Source organism: Bos indicus, chromosome 2 (genome assembly GCF_029378745.1).
Source record: "Bos indicus isolate NIAB-ARS_2022 breed Sahiwal x Tharparkar chromosome 2, NIAB-ARS_B.indTharparkar_mat_pri_1.0, whole genome shotgun sequence".
Lineage (NCBI taxonomy): Eukaryota > Metazoa > Chordata > Mammalia > Artiodactyla > Bovidae > Bos > Bos indicus.
Window position 1 is genome coordinate 125,598,721 of NC_091761.1, and position 23,542 is coordinate 125,622,262.

The window sequence follows — 23,542 nt, forward strand, 5'->3', positions numbered from 1 at the left end:
TTGGTATTGAAAACTTACCCCCCCCCCCCCCTCCAGATGACACAGGGTTGACTCCATTTGTGTCTTCTTACCCAAGGAACTTGGGAAAACATAAATGCTAAAGTACCAAGGTGTTAAGAGTGGCTTCCCCAGCTTCATCCCCCTCTGATATTTACCTAGCTATTTGGAATCCAGTTTCCATTAGGTGTCCAAAGAGAATGTCTGGAATGCCCTGTCAGTAGCCATTCGACACAGAATTTCAAGGGGATCTGGCTCCTGTAGCTCCTCTAAGATGCTGGAGCAAGTTCTGAAATGATTGCTAAGGGAGGGAGCCATAGTGGCTATTTTCAGTCATCTTTGGCTGTACCCTGAATTTCTGGTTCTTCTGGTAAGCTTGAAATTTTGGGAATCTGAGGGCATCCAGAGGATGCAGAGCCCTGTGAGCTTCTTTTATTTGTAACCCCTTGTCTCCTTTTCTGTTCTAAACTCTCTTTCAGTTTGAGTTAGTTACTGAAGCTTGCATGTTAGTACCCAGTACCCTTTACATTATGTAAAAGAGGAGAATCGTTAGACTGGAAGGGAAAGTCCAGAGTTTGGATTAGAAAATCTGTTGAATCAAAGGGGAACTTAGCTGAGTAACAGAATGAAAAGTATTTCCTTAGACAGTAGACAAATATTCAGGAAACACCTCTGCACCCCAAAGATAGGCACAGCTGCCACACAGTGACTATCAAAGGGAGGTTCAGAGTTATGAGCAAACAGCTGATTCTCTTGGTTCTTGGGCTGTTGCTGTTGGTGACAGGAAATCTTGTTCCCCAAGCTGCTGGCTTCCTGTTTTATTTTTACTCTTAGCAGATCAGAATGTCCATAACAAGGAGCAGTCTGTTCCAAAGGGTTCTACTCCCTCTTTGAGCTGAAGGGCTTTTTTTTCTTTTGGTCAGACAATATGTTGGTTCACTTTTAAGTTCTATGATGTATAGCTTGGTTTAAGCATTTCGTGTTCACAGTCAACTTTTTTGGTGATGAGCTGGTGTTTTAAGATTCAATGTAAGTAAACCTCTGTGGATTTGTGTGTGTGTGTGTGTGTGTGTGTGTGTGTTAAGAGGTGTTTGCAGTCTTGGGGACTTGAGTATATTACCTTTATGCTTTACCATTTAACTTGCCATTTTCCCTAGCACAAAAGCCTTTAGGCTGCTTCAGATTTCTTTAGTTTCACAAGTTAGGTGAACAGTTCCAGCCCCGTGTACTTTGGCTATAGTCATATAGTCATTTTGTTGGATAAAAAAAACCTCCTCCTGTCCTTGTAAAGTTAGGAATTTGGTAATCTAACTCTGAAACAATAGCTCAGCGTGAACCTAAAGTGCTGGGGGATTTCCTAGGGAAAGGGGCTTAGCCGACAGGATAAGAAACGGTAACTGGAAGGTTTCCGGATCTGCTCCAGACACTTCCTGCTGTCTCAAGAGCCTTTTGGCCCAGGTGTGTTGAACCGGATGGGAGAGAGAAAGGGAGCTGTGAGTAGAAGAGAAAGGACTGGAGAATCTTACAGCACAGTGTGCTTGGCATCATGTTTGATATATTGAACATGTAAAATTTTCCTTGGTATTCTTTCATTCTGTCCATTTACAGACTGAACTTTAGTAGTCTTAATAGATACAGTATTTAGTTGTACATTAAGAGTCCTCCATCAGGGAAGAACTGGAGAAGTTATGTTTTGATGTAGAACAGTGGAATCACTTGGCAACGTAATTTCATTGTGGAGCCTGTCAGATGACAGAAGCTCTTTTTTGATTCTCATAATTGATCATTTGGAATCTGATCTGTTCTGATTGTGGACACCCCTAGGTTAGGATCTGTACCATCCAGGACCTGCTGAATGGGCTGTTTTCTGACCATGCGTCCCTGCCTCTAGAGACTTCTGTTAGCTGGAGCATACTTGTTATTTTAGGGTTTTTAGGTTTTTATGCTGCCTGTGTACTCTCAGCCAGCAGTCACCAGTTCAGAATTTCTAAACTCATCCAACAGGGCTCTAATAGCAAACCTGTGAAAGAAGGGTGTGATGGGGAGGGCTTAAAGCAGGAAAAAAAAAAAGAGAGATAGAGGGAAAGATTTTTTAAAGCTGTTTAGATCAGAGCAAGACAAAAGGAAAAACGACTCACACAGCCTTGGTGTGCCTGGAATTTGTGGTTGAGTAATACTTTCCTGTTATTTCTTTTTTAGGTTGTTTTTCATCATTCAGAACATTGCCTGAAGCAGGTCCACCATGCCGTTAGTAACGAGGAACATCGAGCCAAGGCACCTGTGCCGTCAGACGTTGCCTAGCGTTAGAAGCGAGCTGGAATGCATGACCAACATCACCCTGGCAAATGTCATCCGACAGCTGGGCAGCCTGAGTGAGTGCCGCAGAGAGCCTGTGCTTTGCCCTCAGGGGTCGTTGGTGCTCTTTATTTCCTCCCCTTCTCCTCCGTGTTCCTATTTCTCCCCCATCTGCCTTCCCTAGGTAGTGCGAAAATTTATCCCACCCTCACCCCTCCCCAGAGAGAGGCTTCTTTTTATACAGATTCTTCCCTTCAACCCTTTCTTCTACCACCACCCTCTAGGTTCCCTCCACCTCCCCCTCCACCTGCTTCAAAAGAAATCTGTGGGAAGGGTGGCAGGAAGGGCTGCAGCAGAAACTGCAGATGGAATGACAGAGCAGAATTCTCTGTGTAAAGTGGGAGGTTCACAGAGCAGTATCTTGGGTTGGGGAATGTGCCTGTAATTGCACAAGCTATTCGATGTAGCCTGACTTTGTTGAAGCCTCAAATGTACCAATAGTCTTTATGTACCCAACCCCCCCACCCCCACCACCACCACCTTTCTTCACAAAGAGGAGTAAAGCAAACACACATTCAGAGAGATTCTGGCTGACTTGTCTACCTTGGTACACATTTAATTGTGCTGCAAGCCCCCAGGTCCAAGTTCAGGGTACAAATTACTTCTGTAGTCTCTGGGGTATTGGGAGTTTTGCAAGCTGTGTGAACACAGTGACACAGATTGTAGCTGGAGCCATTCCTCTCTAGGAGGAAGATGGGGGTTAACCTAGTCTATTTTGAAGCTGAAGGAAAGCCAGCTCAACTGTAATTTCTTTTTTTTTTTAATTGCTAAGAATGAATGAGACCGCCTTGAGTGGGGTACATGCTTGGGTTTGGATTTCATTCTGAATTGAGCGGATTTTGTTTGCTTGGAGCCGAGATATGGGAAAGGCAGATGCTTGGATAGGCTCTGCATTTGTCTAGTGCCTTTCTAGCTCCCATAAGAACCTCTGTCAAAATGCCATTTTAGTGATCTTCCTTAGCAGAAGCATCTTAGTGTGAATTATTTCAGACATTTAACCCTCCTGTCGCATCACTGCCTTTCGTGAAAGCAGTGGAATATCAAGAAAGTCTGCATTCCCCTCCTCCACCGCCACCCCAGATAGTAATAGCCCCTGCCTTGGAAACAGGGGCCTGAGGAGATAGAGGCCTGTGACCAGATGATGTATGGGGTCTGAGATTCCTAAGCCGTCACCCAGCTCAGAGGCCGTCTCAGTTGATCCAGGGCTTAGGGAAACCTGGATGGGGCGTCAGGAAAGAAATGAAACCCTGCCAGTGTCTGTCTTACACAAAGGAATGTCGACAGCAGTGCCACAGCAGTACGGCTGACGGGGAGGCACATGAAGACTGCAGAGAGCCTCACTGTGCCTTGAAAGCACCATTGCTGCTTCTGTCACCCTGAGAAGGCCAAATGGGTGGAAGTCAGTCACACTCGGGCTCCTTCTCTGTAGGACAGAGGCCATCTAGCTAATGATGCGTCGTCTTCTCTCTCAGCAGGCGTTATGGTCTCTCTCAGGTGTTTTTCCAGGGTAGTGTTGCTGGATGCCATTGCTCACTCTCCCACTTGTGATCAGGCCACTCCTATCTTGAGGAAGTTCATCTGAGGGCCAGGGTTGGCCTGTGCTTATGGAAACAAGATTTTCTCACGTCGTAGAGCTGGCTGACCCTTTATTCATCCAGTAAACATGTATTGAACATATTTTATGTGCCAGGTGCTGAGAGGATACAGCAATAATAAGAAGTGGTCTCTGCCTTCTGGGAGCCCATAATCTACCAGAGGAGAAAGAAAGAAATAAGGGGAGAATGAGAGAGGGTGAGAAGAGATCTCATATTTGTTGATTGCCTACTTTATGCCAGGTTTTAATAGGATCTTGACATATAGACTATCTCATTTAATCTTCTTAATAATCCTTTGAGGTTAGATGTTGGCATTCCCGTTTTTCAGGTGAAGAAATGAAGGCTTAGAAAAGTAAGGTAACTTGCATGCAGACACAGTAGCCACTGAGAGGCAAAGTCAGACTTCCTAAGAATTTCTAAGCTTGTCCCCTGGCTCCCTGTCTCTCCCACGACTGCCCTGTATTAGACCTTTGCTGTGCCGTACTAAGTCTCTTCAGTCATGTCTGACTCTCTGCGACCCTGTAGACTGTAGCCTGCCAGGCTCCTCTGTCCCAAGGATTCTCCAGGCAGGAATACTGGAGTGGGTTGCTGTGCCCTCCAAGGGATCTTCCCGACCCAGGGATCAAAACCATGTCTCCTGCAGTTCCTGCATTGTAGGCGGATTCTTTACTGCTGAGCCACCAGGGCAGCCCAACTGAACACTCACCAAACGATTCTTAGCCCACCTCTGGCCTCCCTTTCTCTGATCAACCTCTTTAAATCTATAAACCTAAAAATTGTGTAAAATCTTTTAAATCTTAAACTTATCTTGCCAGAGTGGTCTGCACAAAACTAAATCTGACTTTTTACTTTCATAATTGTGAATTGTTTGAATTTTATTTTATTTTTATTTATTTTTGTTTGAATTTTAAAAAGTTAAGTCTGTGTTAACTTTTGCAATTTAAAAAATGTTTTTAAAATAAGAGCATAAATGTTAGCTATGTATTTCATCTCCCGTCTTCCTCATTATGGAGTTACTTAATTTTAAATTCCTTCACATGGCATTCAAGGCTTTAAGACATACCTTTCTTTTCAGCCTCATCTTCTGCAATCCATCTTCTCCCATTTTACAATCTTTTAAAGAGATTCTTTTAAAAAGGGAAAAAAAGAAGGGGGGGGAGGAAGAAGGAAGGAAAGGTGAATTGCCAGCTGCGCATAGCTTCTGAGACGGGCCGTGTACTCTCCATACTTCTGCGCTGTGCCTTTGTTGTTCCCACTGCTAGAGAGCCCTTGCCATCTTTGCAGTGGATCTTTAAGACCCAGCTCAGGGATCTCCTCCAGGTTGGACTGAGTACTCCTCTGAGATCCTATTACTTGCTGTATTATTACCTGCCACATTATATTAAAAATTATCTGTATCTCCTATACTAAACTAAAAGGTTTTTGAAGGCAGAAATCGTGTGTTGTTTCCTTGAACCCCAGTGTCTATCTTGTGTAGTACCCGGCACCCAGTAGGAGCTCAGTAAATATTTGTTAAGTGATTCGTGCTTCTATTCTTTCTGTCCTTCCATGCTGTCGGTGCACAGAGAATACAGGGAAAGAAGGAATATTTCCTACGGGGAGTGGGAACATAGCAGGAATAGGGAGAGTCAAGAAAAGCTTCATAAAAGAGGTTACATAATGAACCGAACCTTGAAAGATGACTAGGATTACGTCCAACAGAGAGGGGTGCAGGAATGGGCTCCTGTGTACTTCAGGCTTATGACCTTGACCTCATGCATTATATATTCTAGCCGGAAGTGCTTGGTCTAGTAGGGAAAGTCTGATTATGGAATGCATGAAGCACAAAACTAAAAATTTCACAGCCATGGATTGCTCCCTGATAGCATATCCAGAGTTCTTATTTTCCCTCAGGGCAGTGAGATTGGCGTTTCACGTATTAGGTTGCCATGTCTTAGAAAACGTGCAGCCAACCAGCACTGAATCAGTATTCTGACCACCTAGGAGAATGGAACCTCCTCTTGGGTCATTAAGAAGATTTGTTTTCGTTTGAAAAATTCTACTGCTAAGGTATCTTTTGCAGAATGAGGTAGATGTCTATTATGAATGCCCTGATTTGATAGTGGATCTGTCTTGGTAATCTGAATGAGTGAAATTTAACTCTGAACAAGATATGTAAGTATCACACTCCTGTTTTCAGAGGTTGTAGTACTTTTTAGTACTTATAGAGCAGGGCATCAGACACGACTGAGTGACTGATCTGATTTGATCTGATCACATTACCAACTGGAATTATATTTTAAATTGGAAGATGCACTGGAGAAGGGAATGGCTACCTGCTCTAGTATTCTGGCCTGGAGAATTCCATGGACTGTGTGGTCCATGGGGTTGCAAAGAGTTGGACACAACTGAGCGAATTTCACTTTCATTTTCAAGCATAAGTCTTAAGATACTGAGATATCGATACTCTTAAAAGTCATCAGTATAAGGAAGAATCTCATTATATAACTGTTTACGTTTTGGGCTTATTTAGTCCTATGACAACTTGGTGAGATAGATACAGTTGTCCCCGTTTCACAGATGATGAAACTGAGGCTGAGAGTTTGACTTGGTGAAGAGTCAGTAAGACAAGGATAGAGAGAAAGAACTGAGACTTAAATTCAGACTTTCTGGTTTGAAGACTACTGCTTCTTCCACGCATTATCTTGGGTTCTAAGTATGCTTAAGTCCTGATGTAACCTGACAGTGGGGAAGCCTCTACGCCGCCTCACTGCCCCTTCAGGTAGCATTCTCAGCGTCACCATTTCTGTGTGGTGGAGCTCTTTGTATGACTTTTATCCTAAGTCACTGTGCCGCACTGAGCTCTGCTCCTGCTGTCACTGCTCCTTTCACTGAGGAGCACGCAAAGTCCTGAGTGCTGTCTTTCGGTGATCTAAGGGTGAGTTGATTTGGGGTTTTCTTTTCCTCCACAACAGTTGGTTGGTTACCAGATATCTTTGAGCCTTTGTTATTTTCCATACTAATGTGTGTTTCTCAGTCGGTCTTTCATTACCTAGGCAAGCATGATACAGTATGGTTTTTGTTTTTTGTTTTTTTGAATGTAGTTGATTTACAATATGTGTCAGGTGTGCAGCATAGTAGTTCACGATTTTCAAAGGTTATATTCCACTTAAAGTTATTATAAAATATTGGCTATATTCCCTGTGCTATACAATGTATTCTTATAGCTTATTTTATACCTAGTAGTTTGTACCTCTTAATCCCCTAGCCCATCTTGTCCCTTTCCTCTTCCCTCTCCCTCTTAGTTTGTTCTCTGTATCTGTGAGTCAATACAGTATGGTTCTTATAGGAACTTAGCCTTTTTATGGACAGGGATCAGATAGGAATCTTCAACCTGCACAGTGGAAATGCAGTTTGTTAGCCAGTTTGAGTCCTTTGAGCTCAGGAGCTTCCCATGGTTGTTTAGATTACAGAACCATTCAGTATGCAAAGACTTGCTTCTTCCTTGATTAGAAACTCCTTATTGACTAAATCTACTAGCAATCCAGAATATGCTGTTGATTGGTCTTATGCTTACTCTTCAGGTTACACCGGGAAGGTGAGTGAGCTGCAGTTCACCCTCAAGGTGAAGTTTTGGCCTTTTGAACTAATTTTTTCCCCCTTAGGTGTGGACTAAGCATAAATGTAGTTTAGAAGCTAAAAATCAGATCTACTTTAAATAATTCTCAAAGAAATGATCTGTCGGTTGGGCGCAGTCACTTATGCCTGCCTTCACCTTGCAAGTAACACACTCAGATGGTATATTTATTCGTATGCACCACTTTTCATTCCTAGCAAGAATGTGCTTTGTGGCTTGGAATGACAGTATGGAGGTAGTGTCAGATTGCTGTTATGTTTCTTTGGCTGCAGATTCTCCTTGCATTCCAGGGTTGAAAGTACGGAGCTCTTTTTCTAAAAAACAAGACATTGTGGAATGAGACCACTGGTATGTTGTTTTTCAGGGAGAGCTTGAATGTTTCAGCTTTCCACTTGTTCCCTAAGATGTAGATTTGAAGGATTATAACCTAAAGCAAAGACTTTCAAAATTGTAGCTTATGAATCATAAAATCACCTTTTCACCCTTTAGAAGAAGCTGTTAGTCTCTACTAGAAGGCATTGGCACCCCACTCCAGTGCTCTTGCCTGGAAAATCCCATGGATGGAGGAGCCTTGAAGGCTGCAGTCCATGGGGTCGCTGAGGGTCGGACACGACTGAGCGACTTCACTTTCACTTTTCACTGTCATGCATTGGAGAAGGAAATGGCAACCCACTCCAGTGTTCTTGCCTGGAGGATCCCAGGGATGGGGGAGCCTGGTGGGCTGCCGTCTATGGGGTCGCACAGAGTCGGACACGACTGAAGCGACCTAGCAGCAGCAGGAGTTGTTAGTGACAGTTCAAGGCCTCTTACAGATACCACATCTCATCATGGTGGTTCAGTGTATTTTGGGGGCTCCATTGAGGTTGTAACTTCTTATTTTTTATGTTAATTGTAAACACTTAACTAACTCACAGTTTGTTTTCCAGAACTACTTTCAGAGGGTACTTTTACAGAACAGCAAACAGCTAAGGGCTATAGGCAAATGTGTAGACATACTATCCACTCTTCTAGGATGTTTCTTTGTATTACACATTTTGATTTTATTCAGCTTGCTTTGAGTTTCATGACAGCTCAGTTTGCCAAGAAGACTCTTAGTTACAGAGCACATTGTAGGCTGCCCAGGCTCTGGAGGGTATATCTCTGTCTCCAAGAACAAGCTCTTCCTGTAGCCTGAACCATCTTAGAGAGGCGGGGTCCGTGTGTATTTGGGAGGTGGGGAGTACAGTCTTTAGTAGCCAGTTTTTCTGACCATTTTTGTCACTTTTATGCACTAGTGACTTGGTTCTTTGCTCTCTCAGGTAAATATGCCGAGGACATTTTTGGAGAGCTCTTTACTCAGGCAAATACTTTTGCCTCTCGGGTAAGCTCCCTTGCTGAGAGGGTCGACCGCCTACAAGTTAAAGTCACTCAGCTGGATCCCAAGGAAGAAGAAGGTAAGGAAGCTGAGCTCAGCATTTGCAGGCTCTGCTGAGCAGTTGCTTAGAATTTTTTCCCCTGATTTATAAAAAAGTGAGGGGGGAAATCAGAGAGACCTATGGAGTTCTTCTTTGAAATGACACAAACCTGGGTGATATGAAGAAACCTTTTCATCTCTACCACACCTCCACATACTCCCTTTCTCCCATTTCCCCAATTCCCTCTTTCTCAAATTCCCCTTCCCCCCAGTCGTGTTTGCTACCATAAAAGTACTTGGAAGATTCAATCCTCCTAAGGAGGGGCCTGCTAGATCTGGCCACATAGTAAACCTTTGTGTTGCCTCATTTTGTTCAGTCATGAAATGGCTGGGCCGCTGACAGCCTTGTGGGGCTTCCCCAGAGGGGGAGAAGAAAAAAAAAAAAAAACCTGGCTGCAGACAGCCGCAGCCAAGAAATGCAGCAGCTGAGGCCTCTCTGGCTGGTGTGACTCAGTGTTTGCTCAGATAGCCTGTCGTCCATTTTCTAATGCCTTCCATCTTCTTTCAGTATCACTACAAGGAATCAACACCCGAAAGGCCTTCAGAAGCTCTACTGTTCAAGACCAGAAGCTCTTTGACAGAAACTCTCTCCCCATACCTGTTTTGGAAACATACAACACCTGTGATACTCCTCCACCTCTCAACAACCTTACCCCTTACAGGTAGCCTGGCTAGCTTCTCCCCTCTTCAGCCTGTGGCTAACAACACTAGATTGTCTTTTTAAAGATGTTGTGTACATCAGAGGATTGTATCGAAAAGCGTACTACCTACCCCGGAGTTGCTTATGGTGGAAGAAGCTAACATTTACCATATAAACAGGTGTCACTTATTATTGTTTGGTTTCTGAAACTCATATATAATATGAGTGAATATAATATATAATATTGAAAGTTTGTTACAGCATTTATGCTGCAGAGTTTAATTTGGTATAAGCCAGGTCCATCTTGGACTCCATCCAAGGAATTTAGTTATTATAGAACCAAAAGGACTTTGTTACAAGGCAGTCCTATAGCTTGCATCCCAGGGGCAACATTTTAGCAAGGCTCCCACTTACTCTGAAACCGCTAGATTACCAGATGTTTGGGCGTGTTAGTGGGGCCAGCCTTTTGGACTAGCTTCTCTGGGCCCTGAGGGTCCTTCCAGAGCCTAAGGAGTAATTGGCATTCTTCCAGTGAGTGTCGTTCACTTTGTTTTGAACATCCTTTCAACATTCCCCTGTGAAAGGACCTACGGTGCTATGGCTGGACTTGAAAAAGGCAGCCTTATAGACAGCTTAAAGCCCCTCCCCTCTAGTGGTCTGGTCTGGTAGTGTTACCGTGTAAAAAACTTCCAAGCAGGGACAGAAAGCGAATATTTATCTTGCTCGCATCCATAAATATCTTTGGAACAGGTAAAAGTAATTACAGATAGCTGGAGGCAGATGTCTTCTGTGAGACATGGGTGTACTGCAAAGTAGAGTGTGTGTGTGTGTGAAATTCAAGGACACCCACCTGATCCAGAGAGCCAGAATAGGAACATGGCCACTTCTCACACAGATGCAGAGAAAGTGCATGGTACCTATCCTTTGTTATTACCGTGTGAAATTACGTCTGCCCCTTGGCTCTCAAAGGGGCCAACTAACATAGCAGGGCAGAGATCTGATTCTGCAGCCTCCATCATTGAGTCTGGTTGGACCTGGGCAGAGGGTTTGTAGGAGAGCAAGGGATTACACACTTAATAATATCGAATGGAGTATGGTAAGACGAGTATATTTTTCAGCTAATGTAGGGTGTTTTCCTTTTTAACATTCTCTTCTCAGTTTTCTGGATTTAGCCTAACAGAAATGAATGATGTGGCTAACTCAGAATAAGATTTAATATAAAAATCATTAGTGCTTGATTGGAACTGGTTTCTGTGTATTGTGATAGGATTGGAGGTCAGAAAAGAATTACCTTTCCAATTTGTTTTAGTTCAGAATAGTGTAATGCATGCTTTCTGAAAAAGGGGAGAGACTTAGCCATGCCAAAGTTCAGGTTTCCAGCCAGGGTCATTGAATCTGGTGGATGACCCTTACACTGACACTCATCAGCTCACCCTGTTCTTCTGTCACAGCCACTAAGAGATGGTAATTAAATCTTGTGGTCATAGAACAGCTGGCTGTCTTTTCTCACTGGGGCCCCCTTGTGGTTGGGGGATGGGGGCGGATGCTGAGCTCTTCTCATAGGTTAAGTGCTGTGTTGCCTGTATTTACAGAGGAATGACAGCTACACACATAATACACATTCATGTGTGTATATGCATACGTCTGTACACATGTGAAGCTGTGCATGTGTACACAGGTTTTGGGTGGGTGGAAGGCCATTAATGCTTGCTGGAGAGTCCTGGGCAATTGATGGTGGTAGGGGAGCCAGTGGCAGAAATCCCGTCTGATGTGCCAAGATATCAGAATGTCCTCAGGGAGATGTCTGCGGCCCTGGAGATCATTAGACATAAGCAGGATCCCTGCTGCTATAAACCATTCTTGCCCTAACCATGCAGATTCCTCCACCAGGAATTGAATGTAAGACTAAGGTTCTTAAAAAGCTAGATAAGTAAAGAGGTGCCATGCCATTCAGGGGCTTTGGAACTCTGGTATAGAGGAGGAAAATACGCAGTCGATTTGAATGACTTCTTGATTCCTCAGTGTAAAAACTGCTAACTGGTAGGTGTTTGGAATATTGGATTTGGTTGGGAGCTCATTTGTCTACTGACAGCTACTTGTCTTCATTTCTATCCCAGGGACGATGGGAAAGAGGCACTCAAATTCTACACAGACCCTTCGTACTTCTTTGATCTTTGGAAGGAGAAGATGCTGCAGGACACCAAGGATATCATGAAAGAGAAGAGGAAGCATAGGGTGAGGGGAAAGGGGCTTCTATTCTACACATCAGTAGGCACGATTGTGGAGGGGGGATAAAAAGGAAGCCAGTCTTATGTGAAGTAATCATTCTGAGTGGCTGCTTGCTTGGATGCCAGGTGAGACTCTTAAAAAAATGTGTCCACTCCAAGCACAACCAAGATGAAAGTATAAATCACACCAAAAATGTGTTTGTTCCCCCCAGTGCTATTAACAATTGAGTATATTCAGGCTGAGTTTTAGAAATTGACTTTTCTATTCACCATTTATTTCTTTTGCAATTTGCACCTGACTCTGCTGGACACTTGAGCTAGGCTAGTCCCTTCCGCGCCAGCTTTGCAGCTCATTTCTCAGAGATCAGCACAAGGCTCTACAGTGTTCGATTTGCAACGGGAGCGGTTTAACACTTGACTACTGGTTGGGCGGGGCAGGGGTGGGGGCATAGGCCTAGTTTTGGTAGAGGTGCTCCCCTCCCCTTAGACTCCCAGTGATGTGTGTAAGCATATGACCTAGCAGTTGCAACCTCACAATCCCATTAGCATGGCTGCTGGGAGGCCTAAGAGAGCACCAGGGGCTAGTGCGGCTGCACAAGCTGAAGAATCCATCAGTTGTTTGGGTTTGTTTTTTAACTATTTCCTTATATCTGTCCCAGATATCTATGGCTGTCATTATTTCTCTTCTCTCTTCACTGACCTTTGTGGCATAACGAATAATAAATAGCTATTTATTAACTTCCTAACAGTTAAGAGTTGCTCAAAAACATGAATGAATTACCCAGAAAGATGGTAGATTTCCATTGCTACAGGTATTTGAGTGTGGGGTTGAAGAAATGTGTTTGAGCCCAGGAGGTGGTTTGGATTAAATGACCTCTAGGTCACTCTAAACCCAGCAATTTTGTAAGTTCTGTGGTTACTGTATGTTGTCTAGGCAGATTATCTCTAGGGTGTATATCCATGAAGGTGGGTGGAATTTTAATGAAGAACTTTGGGAAATGTTTATTAAGCTTTTCTGTTTCTTTTCATTATAGAAAGAAAAGAAAGATAATCCAAATCGAGGAAATGTAAACCCACGTAAAATCAAGACACGTAAGGAAGAGTGGGAGAAAATGAAGATGGGTCAAGAATTTGTGGAATCCAAAGAAAAGCCTTCTCGGTAGGTGCTGCTCTTGGTAGCATTGCTTCCTCTTGGCAGCATTCTTTGAAGGGTCTGGGCACCTGGGGGCAGCAGCCTGACAGCTCTGGTGTGACACCTTTCATACCCCTGACGTCTGGCTGTGTGGCTTAAATCAATACCACTGCTAATCAGCTACTTTAAAGTACCTCCATTTGGTGATGAAAATTTGCTAAAAAACAGAAAAAAATCTAGAGGCTCAGCAGTTTAAATAAGGTGACCAGAGTGGTCTGGAAAATAAAGCGCATGGCTTCTAGGGCCCTTACGATGTCTGAGGGCCTCAAATGAAAGACTAGAAAGGGAAGAAAAGTGGTCTTAGGAGTTCTTTGCCTTCAGAGCATTGATTCGAAGGTCGTGACTAAGAACTGGACATTTCATGGGAGTAGGGAAGGCCAGGCAGAGAATTTGTGCACATCACCAAAGCAACTTTTCAGTCAGCCTTTGTCAGTCTCGGGAGAGAGGCTGGCCAAGGGACTGAAAGCGGACCTCAGAGACAGTGTGGGAAAGGCCGTGCAGCCAGTACTGAGGCTATATATCTCTGTGGAGAAATAGTAGATGTCAGTCTGACCCCATTTCCCAATACCAAATCACACTAGAGGTTTAAAAGGGGGGAAAATGGTTTTAAAGCTTGGTTTGATGCTTATCCTGGTATCCGACCTGTGTGACATTCAAAGCCAAGTCGCTGAGATTGCCTGGCATAAATGTCGCCCTGGTTTTCCCCTAAATACCTTGCATCCTGGCTGTCGGAGAACCATGCCAGCCCATACTGGGTGTCTAGGAATGATGAAAGGAAAGAGTTGAGTTGTTCTTGCTTTTAGGAATAATTCTACCATGAAATTCTTGATTTTTAGAAATCTCGACACTTCTGACACTTGTTCTTCCTAGATTAAGAGATTTGTTTTAAAGAGTGATGAAGATGGTGAGAGGAAAAAAACGAACCTTTCTACAGGGGAATCAGCCCTGAGGGTACCTCCATTACCTTCACCTCCCAATAAAAAGGGGCCATTTTGTTCCATGATCTCATCCTGTTCAGACAGGCCCTTGTCATAGGAAGGCTCAGTGACTCTTAAGACCAGCAGCTTGTGTGTTCAGAATGCCAACCATTACGTGTGTGTGTGTGTATGGTGATTCTGTTGTCCGAGAGGTTCGGGATCAGGCTACAAGGCTGTTCTACATGGTAAACCTGTAAAGAGATATGCCAGGTCTACAGGGCTGAAGGCCTTGGGGATTTTTTACGTCAGAGCATCATTTGATTTAGTTAGTTTCCTCCAACTCTGTTCTCCTTGGGGTCTACTTTAGATGAGTTCCTTATAACCCAGCAGTGGTGGAAAGAAGGGCGAGGTGGAGCGGGCCAGGCCACACTTTTATTAGTTGCTGCCTGGTGTGTTCCTGTTTGTGTGGAAGTTTGTTGCTGTTCACCCAGAGTGAATTCACCCACGGCCCAGTGCTATGAGGGACAGGTGTTCATGAGGCCAGCCCTAGGACCCCACTTGAATCAGCAGCTTGGTTTGTGAGATAAGAGACCACATCCAACTACCACATAGCAACTTGCATTTATCCTCAGCTTGGTTTTATCCTCAGTTTGGTTTTGCAGTCAGATGCCTCCTTGGCCTTTGAGCGCTCCAGAGGCTTGCCGACCTCAAAACCAGGCTGTGTGCCAGTCACGTGTTTGCAGCTCACTAGCCTTGGGGCCTGGCTTTGCCCTTTGCCGCAAGACAGACTTTGGGATTTGGGTCTGGGCTGCTCCTAACATTTGGGAGAGAATTTCAAAGAACTGCTGGGTGTGACAAGGCCAGCACTAGGAAAGGAACAGCATGATTTTGATAAGCTGGGTTGAGTCCCATTTTTACAGACAATCCAACAGAAATATCTGGGAGAGGGGAGGGGAAGATTGGGAGATTGAGATTGACATATACACACTACTATGTATAAAATAGATAACCGGTAAGGACCTACTGTATAACAGGGGGAACTCTACTCAGTACTCCATAATAACCTATATGGGAAAAGAATCTAAAAAAGAGTCGATGTGTGTGTGTGTGTGTGTGTGTGTGTGTGTGTGTGTGTGTAACTGATTCACTTTACTGTACACCTGAAACTAACACAACATTGTAAATCAACTATACTCCATTAAATTTTTTTTAAAAAATAAAATAATTACAACTACAGCAACTTGGGGGAGTAGAAATATCTGGGAGATATTTAGCAATCAAATGCATTTTTTGTGGGCTTTTTTAGGAAAGCAAGAGAGTATCACTCAGGCTTTAAATAACAATTCTGGCATTGGGTTCATTATCAGGTATCCACCCACCTTGGTGTACCAGAATGGCAGCATTGGCTCTGTTGAGAATGTGGATGCAGGCAACTATCCACCACCACCACAGTCAGACTCCATTTCTCCACCTTCTCCTTCCTTCTCTGAGGACAACTTGCCTCCCCCACCAGCAGAATTCAGGTAAACAGTGGCATCTCTTCTATTTACTCTGGTTGGTTAAACACTCAAGAACAAAGTAAAAGTTCCAAATCCAGGCCAGGACCACTAAAGTAACTCCAGACAAGTGAGTCAGGATAATAGAAATAATTGATATTTATTGTCTGTAAGGTACCAGGCATTATAGCAAACTTTATATATGTTACTTAACCTCCACAAGAGTCCTCTTGAGATAGGTACCCATCTTACAGACGAGTAGACAGGGACGCACAGAGGCCCGTGAACTCACCTAGGATCACACTGTCAGTAGGAAGCAGACTCATGATTGGAAAGCAGGCCAGTTTGACTCCAGAGCCTGAATTCTTAACTACTGGCTACACCTGAACAGAGAAGTCACCAGCTTCTGTCTCTGTTTTTTAGCTTAGCTCTGTCTGACTCAGCATGAAATAAAGTGGTGTAATCTGCTGCTGTCCATAAAATACTGAATAGCCTTTCTCCCTAGTTGTCTAGGAACCTAGTAAGTAGTTGCCTTTTTCTCCTGTTGCCTCTGCTCCATTTCACTGTGGCCAGAATCTCCAGAAAGAATGAAACAAAGGAGAAGGAGATGAGACTTAGGATCTGACCATTTTGATATTTGTCAGTGTCCCTGGCAGAGGTGTATACAGGAAGAGTTAGCATGTCATGGCTGGAAAGGGGAGGGATCTGAGGAGTGTTAGATTTCAGTGTTTCCTGAGGAAAAATAGTTACTTTTCTTTCTGATGCCTAACAAGTGAGAGCTTTGAAAGGTACATTTGTCTCCTTGGACACTGTTTAATCAGAGACTGGATGTTGAGGACCCTCCCAATGGAGACCTGTAGCCACGCTGTCACCCCACCCCCCGCCCTGTTCCTGGCGTCTGAAACCATTAATCCCAAACCTCCTTCTGCCTCCCAATCACTTCCTGCTGGTTGCCGCGTCAGATACAGTGAGGCTCCAAGGTCTGTGGAAAATTCCAAGATGGATGCTTTCCTAAGGAGTAGCTATTAGTGTAGGACAGACACAAAGGTGGAAAAAGAGGCCCTTCAGCTTCACACATGCCTCAGACCTCGCCGCTGCAGGCAAGCAGGCCTGACCCAGGAGAGGTGAGCCTTAATGCTCCCTCAACTTGGGTCAAGTCTGGCGGCACATTCATTTCCCGTCTCTGCTGACCCTCAGGCCCTCATTCGCGCTCAGGCTTTTCCATAGGAGCACTGAAGGTGTGCTCACCTGAATCTGCACCCTGGTCAGGTTTGCCTAGCTTGGCTTGGGTTCCCTGCCCTCACAAGATCCCGTGCATGTTAATAGCCTGTGGAATGGAGCCTGGTGGGTGGTGGTGTTTGAATTTTTATTTCGGTTCGTTCTTGCGTGGCTTATTAGTCCTGGCTCCAAGATTGAGCTGACCCTTCCTCTTAGAGGAGGACTCAGGAGGGCGCCTTCCCTTGCAGAGCTGAAAGGTTTGAGGGGACCTAAGAGATGGTCTTGGCCAGCCTTACCTGTTAGAGAACTCCTAAGTCCACTTTTTTTCAGGCAGTATTTCTCAATTTCTGCTTCTACTCCTGCTGACGGGAAGCTCATTATCTTACAAAGCTGCCCATTTCAAGGCTGGGAATTTCTGACCATCCCCAGGTTGTTCTTTCTGTTTGAGCTAAAATGAAATTATACCGTCAATCAGAATGAACCTAGGGTAATCGATAAGCTTAACATAAGGGTGGGTGTTTGCATCCTGAGAGTGATAGTGGGTCTTTTTCATTTGTCCTTTCAGCTACCCGGCAGACAATAACCAAAGAGCTGGACTCAAAAGGTCCAGTGTGGTCAGCCCAAGCCACCCACCGCCAGCTCCTCCTCTGGGCTCTGCGCCAGGCCCCAAACCCGGGTTTGCTCCACCACCTGCCCCTCCGCCTCCACCTCCGATGATAAACACTCCACCCCCACCACCACCTGGAGGATTTGGGTCTCCAGCGACCCCTCCACCACCTTCACCCCCATCTTTCCCGCCTCACCCCGATTTTGCTGCCCCTCCACCTCCTCCCCCACCGCCGGCAGTTGACTACTCGACTCTGCCACCACCTCCCTTGTCCCAGTCAGCAGGAGGCGCACCTCCGCCTCCGCCCCCGCCCCCTCCTCCAGGGCCCCCTCCGCCCCCTTTCAGTGGTGCAGATGGCCAGCTGGCTGCACCTCCTCCGCCACTTTCTGACACCACCAAGCCCAAGTCCTCCTTGCCTCCTGTGAGCGATGCCCGCAGCGACTTGCTTTCAGCCATCCGTCAAGGTAAACCCCCAGTGGTGGGTCCAGGATCATGGCGCCTTGTCTGGGCAGCTGGGTTGACTGACTGGAGGGTGGACGGGGGGGCCCTGTGCCCTCCCAGGGGAATGGCTTTCGCTGGGTGGAGAGAGAGTAGGACTTCAGACCTCAGATCAGTCTGAAAAAAGGCTTCACCCCAAAATGCAGAGGTTTGTATTTCTTTCCACCTTGGTTTAAAGTAAAGGCTTCTTAACCTAGGATGTTCAAACTGCTTGGAAAGTTATGCTTTGTGTGTTCTTGCGTTCATTCTGTGCCCCAGAGAAAACCAAGAATCACTGTCTTGGAAGGTACTTCCTCATCTGGACTCAGACACTCCCTGTCCTTCACTTTTTTACCTTTCCTATTCTTCTCCGCTCCTCTCCCCCACCTTCCCACCTCCTTCCTTCCTCCTTTTCCCTCCTGTCTCCATGTCTCCTTCCTCTCACCCTGCCTTCCTCCTCTCCCTCATCATCGTCTTCCCATTGTGGAGCATTTATTCTCTGTCAGAGGCTGGTTCTGCTCCCAGGAGGCGAAAGTGGTTTCTTCTGTTTGATCCTCAGTGAATTGAAGGGTTGTCTAGAGGAGACAACCTCAGGCAGCTCAACTCCATGAAAATCAATGACTTCGGCAGACTGAGTGCCTGCTAGATGGGGTATGGCAGCCACTCCTCACTCAAAGCCTCGGGAGAAGTACCGTCCTCACCAGCCTGAGAGCGTGGGAGCCTGAAAGAATGGCAGGCTCCCTTTAGACGCTCTTGTCGCACTGGGACCACAGTGTCCTAAAGCCTGTCTGACTTCTCATCGGCTTTCCCCTCTCCCTCTTTGCTCTCCTCCAGCGTCCTTCTGTTGAGCTGTCCTTTCCAGTACCCTCCTCCACCAGGGGCCACTCCCTCTTCCTCAGTCCTGGATGGATTCAGAGACTGACGCTCCTTCTTAACCCTCCTCTCTCTCCCCCTCCAGGCTTTCAGCTGCGCAGGGTTGAGGAGCAGCGGGAACAAGAGAAGCGGGATGTTGTGGGCAACGACGTGGCCACCATCCTGTCGCGTCGCATTGCTGTGGAGTACAGCGATTCGGAAGACGACTCCTCTGAGTTTGATGAAGACGAATGGTCGGATTAACTCTTCTGCCTGCCGCCTACTTCCTTTTTCTTTCTTTCCTACCTGCCTTCTTTGATGCCTACCCCAACAGTCCCAAGGGGAAGAAAAGGGAGGAAAAAAAGAATTTCAAGGGGCCAGAGCCTTCCCTGAAGCAACCAAAGATATATCCCAAGTCCTTCCTCCAAATCACCATGTATTTCCCGTCTCCCTGAGGTCAGGCCCCATGGGGCTGCTGAGGTTCAGTACCTGGGATATTCCCTGTTCCCTTCAAGTGACTGTTGCCGACTGAAGAGAAGGGAAGACCCCAAAGCACACTCCTTTGATTGGGTTTGAATTGGAATGGTGCCTTCCCCCAGGAGCCATTTTCTGTAGTCTTCCAGAATCCTTGTCCTCAGCTGCTTTGCATAGTGCCAGCCATCTTCTGGTCCTGAAGCCTGCTGGCCCTTTTCCCATGCATCGAGAGGGCGGAGCAGCCGCAGGCCCGGTGCCTCACCCTTCTGTCCTCATCCACAGGGTGAGGCTGCCTTTTTCTAAGCCATCTCTGTTTCTAGATGCCCTTTATTCCAGGAGCCATCAGGCCCCTAAAGAAATGTCTTACCCTCTCTGCTCAGAAACAGTGCCTTTATGAAGGCAGGGGTGGTTGCCTCCCTCCCAGGCTTCCTTCCCTGACTGTGCTGTTCCTGTGTCCCTCAAATACCCCTCCCTTGCCACCAGGTGCCTCCAAGCACCACAGCCCGGTTCTAACCTCTAGACCCCATGACCAAACTAGCCCTGACACCCAGGGATCTGAGCCTCTGCTGCGGTTAGGAGCCGAGCAGAGACTTGGAGCTGCAGGACTGGAAGAAGACGGAAGTCTTTGGGTTGAATGACGCTGAAGCCTGGAAATGGGAAGTGACTTGCTCACGGTCACACCATTGGATGGGGACAGAGCTCGAGCCCAGAGTTCCTGATTCCGAGTCCCCTGTGCTTTATGGGACCAAATTGTGGGCACCTGCTAGATTCTGGGCTCTGCGCTGCTCCAGATCTCCGCACAGAGGGGAGTCCCAGCAACAGGGCTCAGGGCCTGCGCCAGGCCTGTCCGTACTGCTCAGACCCTCGTGGCTGCTCTTGTCGTTTGCCCCCGCTTTCCTGTCACCAGCCCAGCACCTGGCCTTGAGAGCTGCTCTTTTGGGGGACCAGAGTAGTGAGAGGAGGAAGAGGGTAGGCAGTGTGACAGGTGCTGCTTTCAATTCCTCTGCATCTCCTCCCCCGTTTGTTTCCCCAGTTTAAGCATAGGTCCTGCCAACTGTAGAAACTTCAGTCCCTCAGGCTGGCAGCGGCCGCAGGTAGTGCCTGGGGAGGTGGGGTGGGGAGGCCTGGCAGCTGTGAGGAGGGCTGAGACGCAGGACGTCTCTGGGTCCTGTTTCCAGCTCCCCTCCTCACTGTACCATGATGTTCCCTCCCTCCCTCCTCCCTTTTTCCCCAAGCTAATACACAGGTGCTATTCTTGAGGAAAAAAAGCTGGTCAGCTTTGGCCAGCAGTGAGGTTTCTTCTGTTGTGTAGCCTCTTAGGCTGAAACCGGCTTTTCCTGGCTTCTCCAGCTCTCCGAGCCCTGAAACAAAGACAAACAGGATCTGTCTCCCCCCAGCACAGCACATGGTTCTAGTAATTGCCAAAGCCCTCATCAGCCCCTCCAGCTCGAGGAGAGCGTGCAGTCATGAGGACGGAGCCATTAAGAGGCCAGTGTGCCCGCCTGTCTCCCCAGATAGGGCGTCTTGGGCGCAGGGCGGGCACCGGGCTCCAGCGCTGAGAACCAGAACGTGTGCACCCCTGCCGTGCCTCCCACAGTGTGCTCCAGAAGCTGAAGGTGCTTTCTTCAGAACTCTAAAATGGCTGTTGAAGGTGCCCCCAGCTGTCGCCCAGCAGTGACCAGGGCAGCAGGCAGAGGGCAGCGGTTCTCCCAAATAGGAGTCTTGGGGCCTGGCCAGGCCAGGCCAGGGTTTGGGCCTAATGGCTTTGACTGAATCACCCCCATCCCCCTCCTTTCTGGAAAAGGGGGAGCCAGCACTGTGCTCGTATCATCCTGCTCTGACCTTGAAGGGGGCGGTGTTGGCCTGGCTTCTGGAATGGACAGAGCCTGCCGTGGAAGAGGGCTGGGGGCAGGAGGAGGTGGGGAGGGGCACTGCCTGCGGAAGGTAGGATTAGATCATTAGCTCAGTGACCTCCTAGGGTTTCGATGTGCTGTGTTCTCATCCTACAGCTGGTTTGGTAATGATCTGCAAGTCCCGGAGAGCAACAGCACAGCTCTGCCTGACGCTCTCATTAAAATCTATGCAGCCAAGCTCGGCGCTTTGTAGCAGCCGGCCTTGCGAAGCTTCCTCAGCTCGGGGGGCTGGGGACCCAGTCAGCCGAGAGGCCCTCTGGGCTCTACTTATGCATATGTGCACCAAAAAAAGAAAAAGCTTCTTTAAACCCAGAGCCCTTTAAGATGATAAAGGACCTTGTGCAGGTAATTGTGTGTCTTTGGAATCCTGTAATTGTAGAAAGCCAAGTTTAGTGATTATTTAAACTGGGCTGAGGCTGGTGAGGGTGTGGAGCAATGGCCCCTAAGGACTCTGAGGGCTGAAGGCAAGGAGCCGCCTCCCTTCCCTGTTCTGCCCAGCCCAGGGGACCTGCCCCCATTCCTGTGGCCCAGGGGCCCAGCTTCCAGTTCGGCAGTGTCAGAAGTGACTTGTGGCTCTGCCTTGGTTGTGAGATGAGTACATTCCAAAGGAGCAGCCACGGGGAGGGGGCAGGCTCAGCGATCCCTTGGAGGCTCAGAGCAGCTGGCCTGAGCTCCAGCTCGCGTCCAACGGAAGCTCGCGCCCCTCAGAAACGACCCTGGCCAATGTCACCGCAGAGCCGAGGCGGTGTTGTCAGGGCTAATGTGAAATCTCTTCCCGTGGCGCCGATCCTCCGGCTCTGCAGCACCAGCTCGGACAGATTGAGGTCTCTGTGGCTTTGGTGACCCTGCTTAAGCATTCCCACCGTGTCCCAGCTCTGCTCTCTGCCTGCCTCCCACTGCAGCCCCCCCTCACCTGGCTTGGGGAGGGGGGCAGTGCCCCAAGGCTAGGGGCTTTTGCTCAGGAGAGATGTCAGGCTTTCTGGGGTCGTCAGGCTTTGAGCTCTACCGGGGTCCAGCTGACCTGGGATACCAGGTGTGCCCAGAGATGCACCTCATCCCGTGCCTCAGGAAGGGCTAGGGAGCAATTTTGTTATTGTATTAACTTTACTCAGTTAACTCACTTGAGAAACTAACCAATTTTTACTTTCTGTCTAGAATGATGTATGTGTAGGAGAGTGAGCTGTAATGCTCCCAAAGTGCCTTGTTTTCTCTGATATAAATATATTTATAAGGACCTGGTCTGGTGGATTATTCTTGGGTGTGTTTGCCACATGAAGATGTTAGGGACTGGGCTTGTATGTCATGGGGTACAGTCTGAAGATGGGGCCCCTTCCCCTGAAGATGGGACAGGAGCTGCAACTGAGATCTGAGCAGTGGGGCTGAGCCAGACCCCTGAAGTGACCCTTTCCTCTTTCCCCTGCTCCTCTCAGGTCCTTAGAAAAGGACATCCAGTTTTTCAAAGCCCTGTGCCTCCAGGCCTGGTCTCACTTGAGTCCCTGCCAGGTTTCATGTGTGTAGCACGTTAGCACACCAAGTGACCTGAAGATTCTATGTAACTTTTAATGTATACTTCCGAATACATAAATGCCAACATTTTAAATAATTTGATGAAAGTCTTTGTAACCACGCAGCCACCTCTGGGGGGTGTGTGTGTGTGTGTGTGTGTGTGTGTGTGTGTGTGTGTGCACACTTGTATCTGTGTAATGGGAGAAGCAGTTCCAAGGGGGCGACATTGATAGCCACAGGTGGTGGCCAGAGCTCCACAGGGAGGTCGGTGTGGGTGGGCTCAGAGGGCGGGGGCCTCTGCCTCTGGCTGGTGCGCCCTGTGCGGGAGGTGGGGGTGTTGATTTAGGAGGAGACCTGTTGGGGGATGTGGAGGCCGCCTCAGTTGGCTGAGAGGGGTGTGCTGGGGCCGGGGAGGGCGGCGGGGGGGCGGTGGGGAGCCTCACATCAGGCAGGAGAATGCTGATGCTGCCTGCCAGCATCTGGCCGGCATCTTGTCTGCCTCTCAGACCCGAGCAACTTACCTTAAATAGAACGACTTACAATGGAATCCGATAAAAGGGTTAGGCTGCCGCAGGCCCCCTCTCTCTCCTGCCTGGGAAGGTGACAGGTCTGGGTTTCTCTTCTGACCCTAAAAAAATGACCTACCCAGGAAGCAACGGTTGTACCGAGCACAGCTGCTGCGAGTAGCTGTCCCCGGGGGTAATTGATGAGCGGACTCCCTGTTCCAAGCCCAGCAGACGGTGTGGGGCGGCCCCGGGAGAGGGGTGGGAGCCGGGTTGGTGACTCGGCTGGTCACGCCTGCTGTTGCGAGAGAGTCACCCACTGGCATCCCAGGAGAGGGGGCAGAAGTTTTGAATCGTCAGCAAGTGCTGCGCCAGCCACTCTGAGCTCATCGCTGGGGGTGGGGGTGCCGGGGAGGGGGCGCGGGAGCCGGCTGGCCCCGGCGGAGCCCCTCGCCCCACCCTCGTGCTCAGGCCTGTGTTTAGTCAGCACTTGGCTTCCCGAG

General features: G+C 47.6%; 1 protein-coding gene across 4 annotated transcripts in view; it reads left to right on the plus strand.

Moving 5' to 3' along the window:
* WASF2 (WASP family member 2) overlaps window positions 1–22,264 on the plus strand; it is a 70,591-nt gene extending 48,327 nt beyond the window's left edge. For 3 of the 4 annotated variants that reach the window (XM_019980331.2, XM_070775607.1, XM_070775617.1), the window contains 8 exons: window positions 2,197–2,369; window positions 8,862–8,996; window positions 9,525–9,678; window positions 11,774–11,891; window positions 12,919–13,043; window positions 15,361–15,516; window positions 17,273–17,778; window positions 18,750–22,264. In XM_019980331.2, coding sequence (XP_019835890.1) covers window positions 2,240–2,369; window positions 8,862–8,996; window positions 9,525–9,678; window positions 11,774–11,891; window positions 12,919–13,043; window positions 15,361–15,516; window positions 17,273–17,778; window positions 18,750–18,907 — 1,482 coding nt within the window. In that variant the 5' untranslated portion in view covers window positions 2,197–2,239 and the 3' untranslated portion in view covers window positions 18,908–22,264. Of the gene's footprint in view, window positions 1–98; window positions 1,027–2,196; window positions 2,370–8,861; window positions 8,997–9,524; window positions 9,679–11,773; window positions 11,892–12,918; window positions 13,044–15,360; window positions 15,517–17,272; window positions 17,779–18,749 lie in introns of those variants that run through there. The other variant, XM_019980334.2, reaches the window with a different exon arrangement.
* Window positions 22,265–23,542: the final 1,278 nt, after the last annotated feature.